Raw genomic sequence first — 15,395 nt, forward strand, 5'->3', positions numbered from 1 at the left:
TGTAGGGAAGCTCTTTATTGTTCTTGATAGTTCTGGATAATTGATGTTGCACACTCATTAAGATATTGTCTTTCTGGGCTTCCTTGGTGGCGCAGTGGTTGAGAATCTGCCTGCCAATGCAGGGGACACAGGTTCGAGCCCTGGTCTGGGAAGATCCCATATGCCACGGAGCAACTGGGCCCGTGAGCCACAGCTACTGAGCCTGCGCGTCTGGAGCCTGTGCTCCGCAACAAGAGAGGCCGCAACAGTGAGAGGCCCGCGCACTGCGATGAAGAGTGGCCCCTGCTCGCCGCAACTAGATAAAGCCCTCGCACAGAAATGCAGACCCAACACAGCCAAAATAAATAAATAAATTAATTAATTAATTAAAAAAAAGATATTGTCCTTCTGCTGAATACTGATTCACCAAAGGAAAACACAACCCCACCAACCAGTAAATGGGTGAAATCTCTTTTTCCCCATTCTTCCCTGGCAATCATTTTATTTAGTAATCTCATGATAAACTAGACTGGACCATAGGTTAGAAGTACTCATTCATCTCTCTTCAAATGGGTTTTCCCCTGATTCCTGACTTCCCTCATTACTATTTCAGATTTCTGCTTCTCTTCAAGTCTAGGCTTCGAGAAGAATGGTAGGTAAGCTATCTCCTATTCCTTGCCTCCTGTTCATTCCACTCTTGTTTTGCTCCACTCTCACATTTCCCGTGACCCCTCACTCACACCCAGGGCACCAATAACCTCCTGGTCACTAAAGTCAAAGGACACAGTGGTCACTAAAGTAGCATCTACTGAGTCGTGTAGACACTATGTATCATTGCCTTCATAGGAATGCCTTTTATTCTTGGTTACCCTCCCAACTCACAGGTTGTACCTTTTCTGTCCCTTTCAGGCTTTTTTTCCTCTACCAGACTTCTTAAAATGAAGAGTTATCTGGAACTAAGTCCTGGGATCCTTTCTTTTTTCCCTCTCTATATCAAGGATTTTATCCATCCTATGCTTCAACTCAACCTAGATTTATGATTCTCAATTTTTTGTGCATGTAAGTTACACCTGGAGAATGGGTGAAAACTTCAAGTCACTTAATCTTTTCTGCTTGAATATCTTCTCTCATCACCCTCATAACAGCCTCATACAATATGATGATGATAAAAGAAATCATAAATGAACATGGTTGTAGTCAGAAAGCAAGAGGTACTGGAGTGTCAGTTTGGAGTGAAAGATGTGGGCAGGCACTGAGTGCTGTCCCTCTGTGACCTCAGGCAAGTCACTTTCACCTCCTGGGCTGCAGAGTTTAGAGAACACAGGTGTGGCTTAATTGTAGTTTTAATAAAAGATTGAATGAGAATTGGCATTTCATTTTCAAAGGCTGAGCCACTTATTACTTGTTTGGAATAAAAGCAACCTTGGAGAGAAATGTTTCCTACAGAAAATAAAACTTCATCTGAAAAATGTTATTTACCCCAGCAATTTTCTATTCTATTTCATTTATTGTTACTTAAAACTTAGCAGAGAAAAAAAAAATGGCCTCTTTATGGGCTTCCCTGGTGGCGCAGTGCTTGAGAGTCCGCCTGCTAATGCAGGGAACACGGGTTCGTGCCCCGGTCTGGGAAGATCCCACATGCCGCGGAGCGGCTGGGCCCGTGAGCCTGCGCATCCGGAGACTGTGCTCTGCAACGGGAGAGGCCACAACAGTGAGAGGGCAAAAAAAAAAAAAAAAAAAAAAAAGGCCTCTTTAAAACGAACAAGGAAAGTGTTAGCTTAGTATTCGCTGTGGGGTAGTATTAGCAGTGGGAGGGATATTATGTTACAGCTGAGGCAATTTTCGGATGGAAGACATTGCTGAATGGGTTAGAAAAATGATGTCAATGCTAGGCTTAAGTTTGAGGAGACTTTTCTGTTGCCCACCCCCGTAATATTTTATATATGCTGGGAGTTCATAGGTCAGCAAGGCAGCACTGACTCTTTCTGGTCGAAGAAACCTAGAAAAAAAAGGTTTAGGGGCTTCCCTGGTGGCGCAGTGGTTGAGAGTCTGCCTGCCCATGCAGGGAACGCGGGTTCGTGCCCCGGTCCGTGAAGATCCCACATACCGCGGAGCGGCTGGGCCTGTGAGCCATGGCCACTGAGCCTGAGTGTCCAGAGCCTGTGCTCTGCAACGGGAGAGGCCACAACAGGGAGACGCCCGCGTATAGCAAAAAAAAAAAAAAAAAAGGTTTAAAAAAGGTAATAAATTATGTTTCAGTAGAACGTTTTGTATACAAAGGACGGGTAATAATGTTTGCAAAAGGAACTCTGCACAATTCTGGGAAAAACGTATGCCATAAAACAGTAAGGTCTGTGCCAGTGGTGTACTGGTGAATGTTGAATACGCTGTTCTCCTAGGGAAAAAAAAGAGCCTGGTTTGTGGCATTCGTTGATTTCCATGGTGTAAATATACTCACTGTAGCCAATTTCAAGATACCAATGTGAGGACCCTGAACAAAGAGTTAGGAAGAGGTGTGTGGTAGGAATCCATTGCAGTGACCCTACAGGCACCACAGATGTAACTTACCTCCAGGGCACAGGCAATAGTGAAATGTCTTAATTAATTAGCAGTGGTGAGTTTGGGATATTTGTTAACCTTTGTTTTTATTTTTTGTTTTATTTTCTTTTTCTTTTTTTTAAATTGAAGTATAGTTGATTTACAATGTTGTGTTAGTTTCAAGTGTACAGCAAAGTGATTCTGTTTTATATGGATTCTTTTCCCTTATAGATCCCTTTGTTTTTAGTATGATTTGTTTAATTGTAAATCTATATAATTTACTTTTCAATAGTGTCTGTGTTTAACAACTGGCTCACAGAATTCCTGGAAAATTTTAAAATGAGTTCTTCTGAGCTAGTATGACCAGCTCCAGCTCATCAATGGTTTGTCCTCAGAGAATAAAGGGAAATTATTACTGTTTGCTTAAGCAATATTTAATTACATTCGAGTTCTGAGAGGTGGACACTTTGCTTTAGATGTTTTTTTACTTGTTAATTTTCCAGAACTCTATGTTATCTATTAATAGGCAAATAAAAAACAAGGATTAAAATCATTGGATGCTAGATCAGTAGGTGATAGTTTTCTATATATGTGTGTGACCTGAGTGTGAGGTATATATCTCTTTTTCTCAGAGAAAAAATAGAAGAACAGAAAAGAAGATATTTGCTTATTGAAACATGCTTTATGAACTGAATTGTGTCCCCTCAAAATTCATATGTTGAAGCCTCATTGTATGTGACTGTTTTGGAAGATGGAACCTTTAAGGAGGTTAAATGAGGTCATAAGGGTAGGGCCCTAATCTGATAGAACTGGTGTCCTTATAGGAAGAGGAAGATACATCAGAGTTTCTGTCTCTCTCTCTCTCCCTCTCTGTGCATGACTGCAGGTCAAAGGCCATGTAAGGACACAGCAAGAAGGCACCACCTGCCAGGAAGCGAGAAGCCTCACAGAAACCACCCTGCTGGCACCTTGATCTTGGACTTCAGACTGCACAACTGTGAGAAAATAATTTTCTCATGTTTAGGCTACCCAGTTGGAGATATTTTGTGATGGCAGCACAGACTAACTAATGCAACATGTGAATTATGAAATTACATGCAATTCCACCACAGTAATGTGATCCTTGCACCTCAGGCTTCGTTACAATGTCATGAGGAATTCCTTCCTACCTGCTCCTCTGCTGGATAAACTTCTACTTCCTCCTGTAGGTCAGAGGTTACCAGCTCTGGGAAGCTTTTCTTGGTTTCCCCAAGAAGAGTCAGCCCTTCCTCCCCTGTAAAGAGCTCTATTATAATAATGATCATAGTGTTTGGTCCCAACACAAATCCTTTGTAGAAAGGTACATTACATTAGAAATTTAGATTCAGCATCTTATCTTCCTGGGCTGCCCATATGTTAGCCATACCGCTGTTACACTTAAATTTAAATGAAATTAAATATTCGATTCCTCATTTGCACTAATCACATTTCAAATACTAAATAACTACCTGTGGCTACCTGTGGCATTGGACTCTCAGACATGGAACATTTCCATCACTGCAGAAAGTTCTATTGATAGTGTTGCCCTAGACTGTAATTTGAGGTGGGAGGTTGGTAAGGTTGCATCTTTTTACATCCTTTTATTTTCCCAGCATGCAGCCTAGTGCCTGCTATGCAGTAGCATTCAATAAATATTAGTTGATTTAAAGGAAAAAATTAACACTATTTATCTAGTTGTAGCTACTTAAGCATTCATGGTTCCTAGAGACCACATAAATGAACACATATATAAAAATTTATTTTTATTACTGACAAGTAAAAAAGAAAACTAAGCAATTTTCATTTTCCCTGGGATGAGAAAACCAACATGCAGAATTAAGATATAATTACAGAGTTTCTCTCTCAGGTGTTCATATAGCAATCTATAGTTGTTAACTCAGAAGCACAATATCGATTCTAATTTATTTTTTCTAGGTCATCTATGCTCCATTGTTCTATAACTGACCCTATGGACTCATTAAATCTTTCAGCATATTTATGCAACCTTATTTAATGAGTCCTCCAACACCTTGAATTCTCTGGATCTCATACCTATTATTTTAGTGGCAAACTTCTGAGTTTAATTAACCGTATTCTTCATGGACTAAAGGAGATCATAAAAAGGTCACCCAGTTGGTACACAACTCCCTGCTTGCAGACAGCCTCTTTGTTGCCACATTTAAAGATCTTCAACGAGACATAGAATAACCCTTGGGAATCCCTTTAGGTATTTAGATATTCTACCTCTCGGAAACTTTTGTTTCTTGCTTAAATCTGTCACGATTTAGTCCAAAGCAGTTCTCCTCACTCTAACTCCAGAGCAAAAGGAGGACAGGGTCATCTGTCACATGCTCTGGAGAAGCCCCTTTCTGTGCTTTAACTGAGACGTAGATACAATCTAAAAGGAGATATTGCTTTTCCAAATGTTCCTTTGGATTTCCTAGTAACCTCAGGGTAAATAGTAGGGCTGAGTAAATATTCTTTGAATAAAAAAACAAAAGCCATAAAAATAATCCCTTAACAAATACAAATAGACCATGGCACAGAGACTAGTGTGGACCCAAACTTCTTTCTCATAATCCGGGACAGGACTTTTCAAGTGGGAGAAGTAGGTGTTAGTTAACAAGGATGCTGTTCTAGAGCTGGGGGAAGAGAAGGATTTAAGAGGGGAGAATGTGGAGAGAAAATGTGGAGGGAAGGGGATCTCAAGGGAAGCAAGCCCACTGGGTCTCTGGTTGAGCTCAGCATCAGTACATGTAAGCTGGGTGCCTGTGAGTGGAGATGTGAGGGGAGAAGGCAAGTCAAGGTTGGGAGGAGGTGAGGGTGTCTGACCTCAATCCCGATGCTTCACACAGGGCAGCAGTGCATGTTCAGCAGGGAGGGAAGAAGGTTGTGTCAAATCCTTTGAACCCACCCATGCAGGCACCGCCACACCTCAGAGTCCCCCCTCTGCTTGGCAGTGCTTTCCCACTGGATGCGGTGAATACAGAAAACAGCTGCCCACCTCTCAAGTACAGGCTTCCTGGAGGTAAGGTCTGTTTTCACTGGGCTGGAAATTTTCTAACATCTAGTCCTGAGAGATGTTCCTCTCCCAGCTGTTTGTTAAAAACAAGTGATTTTGAGAAACTTGAACATCCTGCCCATGATGGTTAATTCCTTTGCTCCTGTGACCAGTTTGGGGGCTAAAGCCCTGGCAAGATTTGGTCATGATCTTGTGGAGGACGGGGTGTGCCACCAGCAAACAAAACAGGATTTGTTATATGTGACAGGTGTCTACCCCTTCTCACCACTCAGAGACCTGCCTCCTTCAACAGAGAGGCTGTGAGTCTCTCCACTCTACATGTGAGTGTACTGAGGTACAGACAGTGGACCCTTATTGCTTGCCTGCCCACGAAATGTGAGAAAGTGATCTCACACCCCTGACAACTAGATCACAAAATTATAGCTTCTGATATTTGCTGAGAAAACTGAAGGATACAAAACATGGGGTCTCCAAGGTTTGGCACTTCTTGTATAACTTTAGTAAAGTAATTAACCTTTAAAAACTTTAGTTCCCTCAACTGCACAATGGCAAGAATAAGATGACACATGTAATGTGCTTAGAAGGTGCTTGTCAACATAGTAAGTGCTCAGTAAATGCTAGTTGTTCTTGTTTTTATTATTTGTCAGGAAAAAAAATGTTAATGTCCTTCTATGGCCTTGAATTGCTCTTTATTTGTTTTACAGATTGTAGGAACTGTGGTTTTCATGCATTTGTACTCCCTATTGAAATAGGTATAGCTTAGAATAAAGCAAGCACTTAATACCTGACATAAATTTATGATTTTCCAAAGCTATACCATTAGCATTTTTAGAAATTGGTCATTTTATTTATTTATTTATTTTTATTACCATTATTTTTTAATTGGTCATTTTATAGCTCTTTACCTAAAGGTTAATACATATGCACAATGAGCAAACATCGCTTTATGGTTTTTTTTAATCTTGCTCTGCTGTAATTTGTATTTATTAAAAAATAGAAGTTACCAGGGTTAAAAGTATGACTAAGCTGTTCAGCTTCACCTATTAATCTTTAGTTGATAACAAGGAATACATTTTCATCCCTGAAGGTTTGCATTCACAAATTAAAAAATGTGAAATTTCAAGTATTTATATGATGAGTATTCTTGGGATCAATTTTATAGTAAAAACTCATTCTTTTCTGGCAAATGTGCGATGGCTTTATGTACAATTACTTTTTATTCATTCATTTTGTTTTCAGGTTTAGTCTACAATGGAGATGTTCAAGGTGTGGAAGGAACCTATGGGGAAATATTAAATATGGTATGAAATATACTTTCCATACACTGCTATAAAAGAAGAATATTTTGTTCTTTTTCAAATACAAAATAGTGTAATTATTTTTTTTCTATTTTAGCAATGAGACCTATTTTTCCATGGAAAATGTGAAATTGGTTTATTTTTATATTGTCTTTTTATATGTGGGAAGCTAAAGGGGTCAAACTAACTATGTGACTAAAGAATTTTTTATAATGTCCAGGTATCGTGGGAATATCTATCTCTTTTGAAAATAATTTTTTGCTAAGTAGGAAGGTCAGCTGACATGCTGAATGGAAAACAAGTTGTGAACCAGCCATCACAAGCCTGATGGAGCACAGTGACACAAATGTAACCTTTACGTCTCTATTGCATTTTTTTTGAAAGACAAAACCCAAGTCATGTGTCTGAGCTCCACTGTCATTTACCTCTTCTGAGAGAATTCAATACTCTACCTGGGTTGTTAAATGTTTCACAATAACCCTCAAAAATACCAGGACAGGAACAGCAAGTGCAGCAAAACACAATCCGATGATGCTTATATTGGATGACTTAAAAGGTAGCCTAAACATTGATAGCCCAATGAGGAAGACAGCTTCAAGGTCCCCCTGACATCTTCCAGGGGAAATTGATAGTACTCGCCCCTCCTCCACCCCACCTTCCAATGTGAGTTTTATCACAAGGTCACCACAGGGATGAGATCATCACCATTGGGAGGACATGGACAGAATTCATAGCTAAAAGCTAAGCGCGTGGCTTAGCTCTCAAATGACATTCTCTGCTTCTCTTTCTAGTATAACAATCAATAATACAAAATAAAAAGATATCAAAGGGTCAGGCTCTTGATTAGGCAAAAAAATTAAAATACAATAAAATACAATAAAACACAATGAAGGCAGCTTAAAGCTTTTCCTTCCAGGTACTCCAGCCAGGAGGAAGGAATGTACTAGATCCCTGCTAGTCAAATGTGGTCCCTGGAGATGTGGCATCCAGGACATTCCCTGGGAGTGAGTCAGAAATACAAATCTCAGGTGCCATCCAGACCTCCTGAATCCGAATCTGTATTTTCATAGGATCTCCAGGTAATTCATTTTTTTCATTCAAAATGAAAATAATTGAGCTAGAGCATCACTGTATGTGGCAATTGATATAAAGGATTGCGAAAGAACTTACACCTCTTTCTGAGTAAAATTGTTGTTTTCACTAATTTTTCAACATGTTTCTGAACTGCACTGCTTCACAAGTCAACAAGTGCTTGAAGACAAAAACATTATAAATCTCACTACAACCCTGTTTTCAATATATCAGAATAGAAGTTTTTTTTTTTATAATCATTATAAAGCCTCTTTTCTCCCTGAAACATACACCCATTGCAATGGCATAGTCTAGTTTTCTTATTAGCAAAGGAATCCAATAGATTTCATGACGTATTTCCTCTAGCAAGTTAAAGTCCTCTTTAATTTTCAAGCTTCAATTTGCTCTAGCCAGCAGCCCCTGGCCTAAGCATCCCTATTGGTTAGATATTTTCAAGAGCTCTTGATTCTAGAGAATCAGGAACTCCTGAGCTACCCCCTTAACTCAAAGTACCGTTTCGGAATACAATGACTTTTACTGTAGTTTTAAAAGGAGGGGTGTGGTAAATTGAGTGGAGTGAGTCAAGAAGACTCCCTGAGGGTTAATATAATCCCACTGGATTTTAAGGTAATAAGATTGGAAACCAGTGCTGTGAGAAAGAGGAATTTTAAAAATGTTTCAAAAGTGGAAATAATAGTGTGAGTACAGGAGAGAAAGATCAAGGTCAAAGGGGAAGCCAGTTTAGCAAAGAGAGAAACAAAAGGACAAATGAAGAAGAAGAAAATATGGAAGAATGGAATTTATGTCAGGAGGAGAGAGAACAATGATGAAGCAATAAATACCTGAGGAAGGCACGTAAAGATGTGGGACGCATCACCCACCCGAACTATAGCAGGAAAAAGAAGGGAATGTAAAGAGAGGGGGAGTGAAGAACAAAGGAGCAAGTCCACGATGCCTGTAAACCGGACGGCTACACGCCACACTTCTCTCAAAAGCGACCCCTCCCATCCTGTCCTACCTGGCCGGAAGGACACCGGTCTCACTGGTCATCACTTGAGAGCTTGAGGGTTGGGGGGAGTAAAGTTGGGGGAAACAGAGGGATCCTCATGGCAAGTTTCCGACAAGAATGAGGAGGAACCGTCCCCCTGTGTGGAAAAAAAGGGAGGCTGTCATTTTTGTGACATTGAAACTGATTTCTGAGTCATCTCCTGTTTCAAATTATCTGTCTGGGAGTTCTCTTGGAGTGCCTTTTAGAATGGAGATTTAAAACCTCAAGCTCCTTTATCTACTCCAACATTTCCCATCACAAATGCAATGGAATTGGCCATTGAATTCTCTTTGGTTCATCTCTACCTTTGTAGGAATTAGATGTTAAATATGATCACAACTACTACTTTTGAGAAATTCTCCACAAAATCCCACTACTGTCAAGAAACCTGAGAAAAGACTGCACTGAGTCATGGACAGCAGTTGAACAATGCAGCCCAATGAGTCTGAGCTTGATGGCTTTACTTTTCTCTCTCCAAGAAAGAGAACTATTTTTTAACACACAAAATTAGTTTTGTTAGCCCTTGACATGTTTCATTCAAAAAATATCTATTGAACACCAACTACAAACCAGCAATTGTTCCTGGATGCTTAGAACTCAAGAGCACCAGTGAACAAAACAGTCAAAGCCCCTGCTATCATGGAGCTTACATTCTGATGGGGAGGGACCAACGCTGAGTGACACACTTAAGAAAGAATTCAGTGACCTAATGAGAGGTGACAAATGCTATAAACACCAGAAAGTAGAGCAGAATAAAAGGGAAAGGAGATGCCAGGGATGGGAGAGTGGTGGAGGGTGGTGTAAACTTAATAGTGGTCATGGAAGGCCTTTTTGAGAAGACAGATTTGAGCAAAGACTTGAAAGACAGGAGAGAGTTGCCCAAGCATACATTTGGGCAATGAACATTTTGGGCAGAGGAAAGAATCTGTGCAATAGCCCAAGGTGGCACTGTCCTGGCTTATTGGGGCCCAGCAGGGAGCCCAGGATGGCCTGAGCAGAGAATAGGTCAACGAGGAGATAAAGAGGGGCTGCAGCTGAGTGGGGTCAGATCATGTCAGACCTTGCAGACTTTTATTCTGAGAAATATGGGAGCCATGGAAGGGTCTTGAAGAGAGGAGTGGTCTGATTTATGTTCTCAAAGGATGACTCTGGCTGCCACGTTGGGAATTGATTGTGAGTGTCCACACATGGAAGCAGGAAGACCCCTTAGGAGGCTATTTAGAAATCCAGGTGAGAGATGGCAGTGGCTTTGGCTAGGATGGTTTACCTGCAGTTGGCAGCTTAACAATTATAAAGATGTCCTAACTGCTTCATAATATTTTGCAAGTCCTAGGGTTGCTTTGATTCCATTGAAAACAGAGACCCCTGTAAAAAATTTAAGAATTAAAACAGCTCATTTTGTATTTCCCCAAACCTAGTGAAATCCTTTTCAACTAAAGCTAGAAGTTAACATATTTCCTGTTTTCTGTATGTCACAAAAAACATGTACATTCTGCTGGCTACTATCTTAGACATGATTTTCCATATACTAGCATGATTAACTAGGTCAAAATCTATTTTGATGCCCAAATGGTTAAACGCCCTAAGATTCCCCCCAAGTGTATCAAGTTGTGTGTTTGTATTTGTGTGTGTGTGTGTGTGTGTGTGTGTGTGTGTGAAATGGCCATAGAGAATACATAGTGGAGAATCTATCTAAACTATCAGAAATGTGATGAACTGTTTACTATTCTATCATAAATATTAGCAAAAGATAAAACCAACTCTATTGATACAGCCCTTTGAAATATTAAAATATTTTTTGTCTTGGTTTCAGCTACAAATTCAAATTCCTTGTCAAATTCAAAGATTATCCTCAGCAAATGATTATAATAAATGCAAAAGCTTGTGTCAATTGATTTTTGCTGACAGAAGATGTATAATCAGGACTCTTAAGTGGTAGATTTGTTACATTAATTTGGCTTTAGGCATAATACATGGAAAATAGAGAAAGTGACTCTTGCTCTGAGAAATTGCTTTCCTATTTTGAACTGAAACTTTCTTCAGCATATATCCTTTTGCATTAGACTTTTCTCTAGTCTCCACATACTGCTTCATCAAATATTTCAAAGCACTAATACATTTCCTCTTTGGATATTCTACAGGTAAATATTTCTCTTGGTTTGAGTTTGGCCATTCCTCCCCTTAAAATGTTGAAGGTCATAGAGAAAAATCAGATAGTCGTTTCCTGAGATCAATTAAATTTTTACATTTAATAATGTGTTTGACTATTTTTGTTATGTTGGTTATACCAAAGCAGGGGTTTAAAAACAAACTAAAGATACATTTGGAACAAAACATCTAATGCATGTTGGTAAAATTCATATAAATTGTGCACAATGACAGGCACACGGAGTAGAAACAGAAGTAAATCCCAAAGGTTTTGTGGGCTATCCATGGTTGTGGACTTCCAGTTTATGGTAGGAAGGCAGTTGAAAGTCAGTGAGATTGAAGTCCATCTCATCCTATCCCTGATGCTAAACTTAGTGCTTGTTGGGAAGACTCAACCCCATCAACACAAACACTGGCTACTGTAGCAGGTTGTGGGTATTGTCTTTGGATCCCCTCCCCTCCATCCAATATGCCCATCACCATACTCCCATATTTTCTCATCTTTAGAAAAGGAAAATAAAGACAAAAGAAGGGGAAAGAAAGTTAATGGGATGGAGAAAAGGGGGAGGAATCAATGGCATCCATGGGAATCTCAGTTCCAATTCTATTTAAATCTCAAACTCAGTTGTCTTGCAGGGGCCAAAAGATAACAGAAATCCATGAAGCAGCCTGGGGAATGCCCTGCAGGCCTAAGGAGCAGCCTCTTCTCCGCTCTAGAGATTTGTTTCCATGTTGGATCCCTGTAATCATATAATCTAATTTTTAAAAAGAAAAAAATTAATAAAAAAATTTCTGATTTAAAAATAATAGTGTGATGATTTTGTAATGTGCCAACTTGGCTAGGCTGGACATATGCCAGGGTTTCCTTCCTGTATGTTCCCAGTTAGAGTGGGTTAGAAGGAAGACTCTCCCAAGAGTTGGAGGGCTGATGAGAGAGGCAGCAGCCACTTTGTAACACACATGCACTGTTGCTGATCTGTTGACTTGTCTTGTTGGGGTGAAGCAGCAACTGGGCCTGTAATCACTTTTCCTTCTCCTTGGGTCTTCCTTTAGTTTTTCTGACTCCTGGGTCAGGTGCGTTTATGTGTGTGTGTGTGTGTGTGTGTGTGTGTGTGTGTGTGTATTCAGCTCTGTGACAGAATTTCAGCTTCTGCAGGTTATCCTAGTTGCCAAGCCCACGCATGGTCTTCTCTTCCAGACTGCCTGCCTGCCTGCCTGCCAGGGTCCAGGATTAGATGGAGAGATGGCCTTGTGGAGATTGCATAGCCTGCCCCCACAATTACATGAACCAATTTCCTGTAACACACACACATAATCTGCTACTGGCTCTGCTTCTCTAGTTGAACCCTGACTGATACAGATGTTCAAATGATGTCCAAACTGACACCATGTGGGAATTTTATATTTCTGTTAATGGCTGGTTAGGTTATTTGGGCCATCTTTCTCACTGAAAACAACTAGAAAAGATGAACTTGATATTAAAAACTATATTGTTTAAAGAAACTAAGAATCACAAAAATTTAAAGAATGATCAGGCCCAAACTCCATGAAAATTACATTCTTATGCTCATAATCAAACCTAGACAGGTAACAGGCAGGGAAGCTCCTTTTGTCCTGACAGGCTTTTGCTAATGCTGGATATTTTGAATTCATCTTTTGACAGCCTTCTAGGATGAGGACAAAATTCAAAGCCTGTGGCTGGCCAGGAATGAGGAATCTCACAGGAAAATTTCCTTACTATAAGCCAGACACACAAATTGTAGATTTGAAAATAAACCAAATAGAACTTCTAGAATTACATAAAATACAAAAGCTAATATATATAATTAACTCAGTGGATGAGTGAAGTAGCAGTATAAACAAATAATTAGGGAATTAGAATAAAGGTCAGAAAGAAAATTGTCCACAGGGTACCACAGAGAGGCAAAAAGATGGAGTATACTAGAACGAGTTAAAAGAGGAGATGGAATAATAAGGTCCATTTTATTTTATATGTAAATAATGTGATGGAAGGAAATTTTTAGAAAGTGTGATGGAAGCCAATTTGCTGACATGATAGCTGAGTTTTTACAGAACTGATGAAGGCTATCCATCCAGCCACCTCAAATTCATATTTAGATACATTATAGAAATTTGCATAAAACATAAGAAAAAATTCTAAGTGCAAGCAAAGGAGTAAAAATACAAGTTATCACCAAAAGAATTACACTAAGACTCACAATTAGCTTCTCAATAACAAGAGAGACCAGAGGACAGTAGAATCTCATCTTCAATGTGCTAAAAGAAAATAGCTGCCAACCTAAAATTTTATACCCAGTGAAAATATCATTCCAGAATAAAGGTAAAATAAAGACATTTTCAAAAAGAAATGAAAACAAACAAACCAAAAAACCCAAGGAGTTTACCACCAGTAGACTGTATAAAAGGAACTTCCAAAGGATGTAGAATGATCCCAAATGGATGATCTGAGACACAAGAAAGAATATCTAGCTAAGAAGCTTGTGAATGAACACTGCCTGTATAACATAGAATAATAATGTCTTATGGGTTTAGAAATCTATAGAATTAAAGTAAATTTCAAAAATAAATCAAGAGGAGAAAAACGGAGTTAAAAAACTGTTTTAATATCTGAGTACTGCCTCAAGGAAATCAACCATGTGTAAGTTTTACTTTCAAGAAAATAGTGAATGACTATATATTTCTTAAAAGGCAATTCTTCACACTGAAACAAAGGAAAAGGAAATTTCTTACACACACACACACACACACACACACACACACACAAACAAACAAAAAAGCAAACCACTGGGTAGGTCAGCCAAGCCTTGACAAAGAATAAAACATAAAAGGTAAGCAGCCAGTTAGCACTCTGGCTTTTAAGAGAGGGTCCAATGGTTTTTGGCAGGGGGAATGCACATTTCCCCATCAAGCAGCAGAGGATTAGAGGAGGCACAAATGAATCATGGAAAAGAGAAGCATCTACTTTAAATCCCCAAGGTAGTCTCTTTCTCCCTGAGCACTGGGAAGGCTGCATTTAGGGTTCTGTCTCAGGACCCAGCGGTGGGTCTGACAAGACTAACTTCATGCAGAGGGATGAGTCACTCATCCTGTTACAAAGATGTCGGCAGGGAAAGGAGGAAGATCAGTCTATATTCCCCTGGTGGAGGAAAAAATAAAGCCATTAGCTACATGATGAAATGTTTTTTGGGTAGAAATTAAAATGCCCTAAAGCTTCTTGGAATTCTCTCTTGCTGATGAGCTATATTAAAACAGAAAACCTGTGTGCTAAGAAGCATCAAAGACAAATTAAGTGTCAGAGAAAAAGTAAATTACACATTTATTGACTGTTTTATGAGGTTATGGAGACGGTTCATTAAAAAGTCCCCTTAAAGGATAATTCTTCTTGTAATGAGAGCCCGTAGCTGCAAAGTGATCAATAGACATTGGAATATTCGCAGCAGATTCAGGGAAACTCCTGATTAATGATGTTTCAACATGTTAAAATAAATCTCTTTGAAGTGTTCAGGAAAAAGGCAGAACGTCCTTTTTATAATGAATCAATTCTGAGTTGAACACAACCACAAAAGGTGTGTTTCTTTGCAGTGGCAGTTGGGTCCTTCAGTTTTTTCTAACACCATTTGTACACATAAACCCTTTCCTATTGGCTTTGGCAAACCCAGGTATGGAAATCCCAAGGAAACCAATTATGTCACCGAGTTGAAAGACTGGTTAGAGTTTACTGCATTCATCTTAAGAACTCTGAAGCTATGGATTTCATAGCTTTGAACAAAGCTGAAAACAGCGTACACTCAGGGACTGAATCAAATATCTCACTGCTAAGAAACATGCAGCTGAACATTTCTCCAGGATTTAGAACTCTACTGAAAAGGAGCTGAGTATTCTCTTTTAAGGACTTTATAAATTTCAGTGGGATTTATGTACAGGAATGCATGACATAATTTTATGTCAAATTGAGAGCCAAAATGTTTATCTATTGTATAAGTTGCCTCTAAGGATCACCTACTTCCAATTTCTTCAACTCCTTTAAAAATTACATACAAAAGGAAAAGAATCACTGAATCTCTTTTTGAATGGGAAAAATGGACTCTACACATAAACTTTCACATTGTGGGGCTGGTCTAATTTGGTCCCCTACCAAATACAGACCAGCAGGATGGAAGTTCTTCGTCCATGCGTGTAAATGAAATGGACTTTTTTTTTTTTTTTTCTGGTACGCGGGCCTCTCACTGGTGTGGCCTTTCCCCCCTGGGGA

At 39.4% G+C, this 15,395-nt stretch overlaps 1 protein-coding gene across 2 annotated transcripts in view; it reads right to left on the reverse strand.

Annotated features, from left to right (window-relative positions):
* The window catches only part of PLCB1 (phospholipase C beta 1), a 686,206-nt gene that overhangs the window by 55,521 nt on the left and 615,290 nt on the right, over positions 1–15,395 (reverse strand). Inside the window, exon 32 of one of the 2 annotated variants that reach the window (XM_007452040.1) lies at positions 8,976–9,071. The exons of the other annotated variant lie outside the window; for it this stretch is intronic. Coding sequence (XP_007452102.1) covers positions 8,976–9,071 — 96 coding nt within the window. Of the gene's footprint in view, positions 1–8,975; positions 9,072–15,395 lie in introns of those variants that run through there. 2 annotated transcript variants of the gene reach the window in all.

The sequence above is a fragment of the Lipotes vexillifer genome, unplaced genomic scaffold (assembly GCF_000442215.2).
Source record: "Lipotes vexillifer unplaced genomic scaffold, Lipotes_vexillifer_v1.1 scaffold257, whole genome shotgun sequence".
Classification (NCBI taxonomy): domain Eukaryota; kingdom Metazoa; phylum Chordata; class Mammalia; order Artiodactyla; family Lipotidae; genus Lipotes; species Lipotes vexillifer.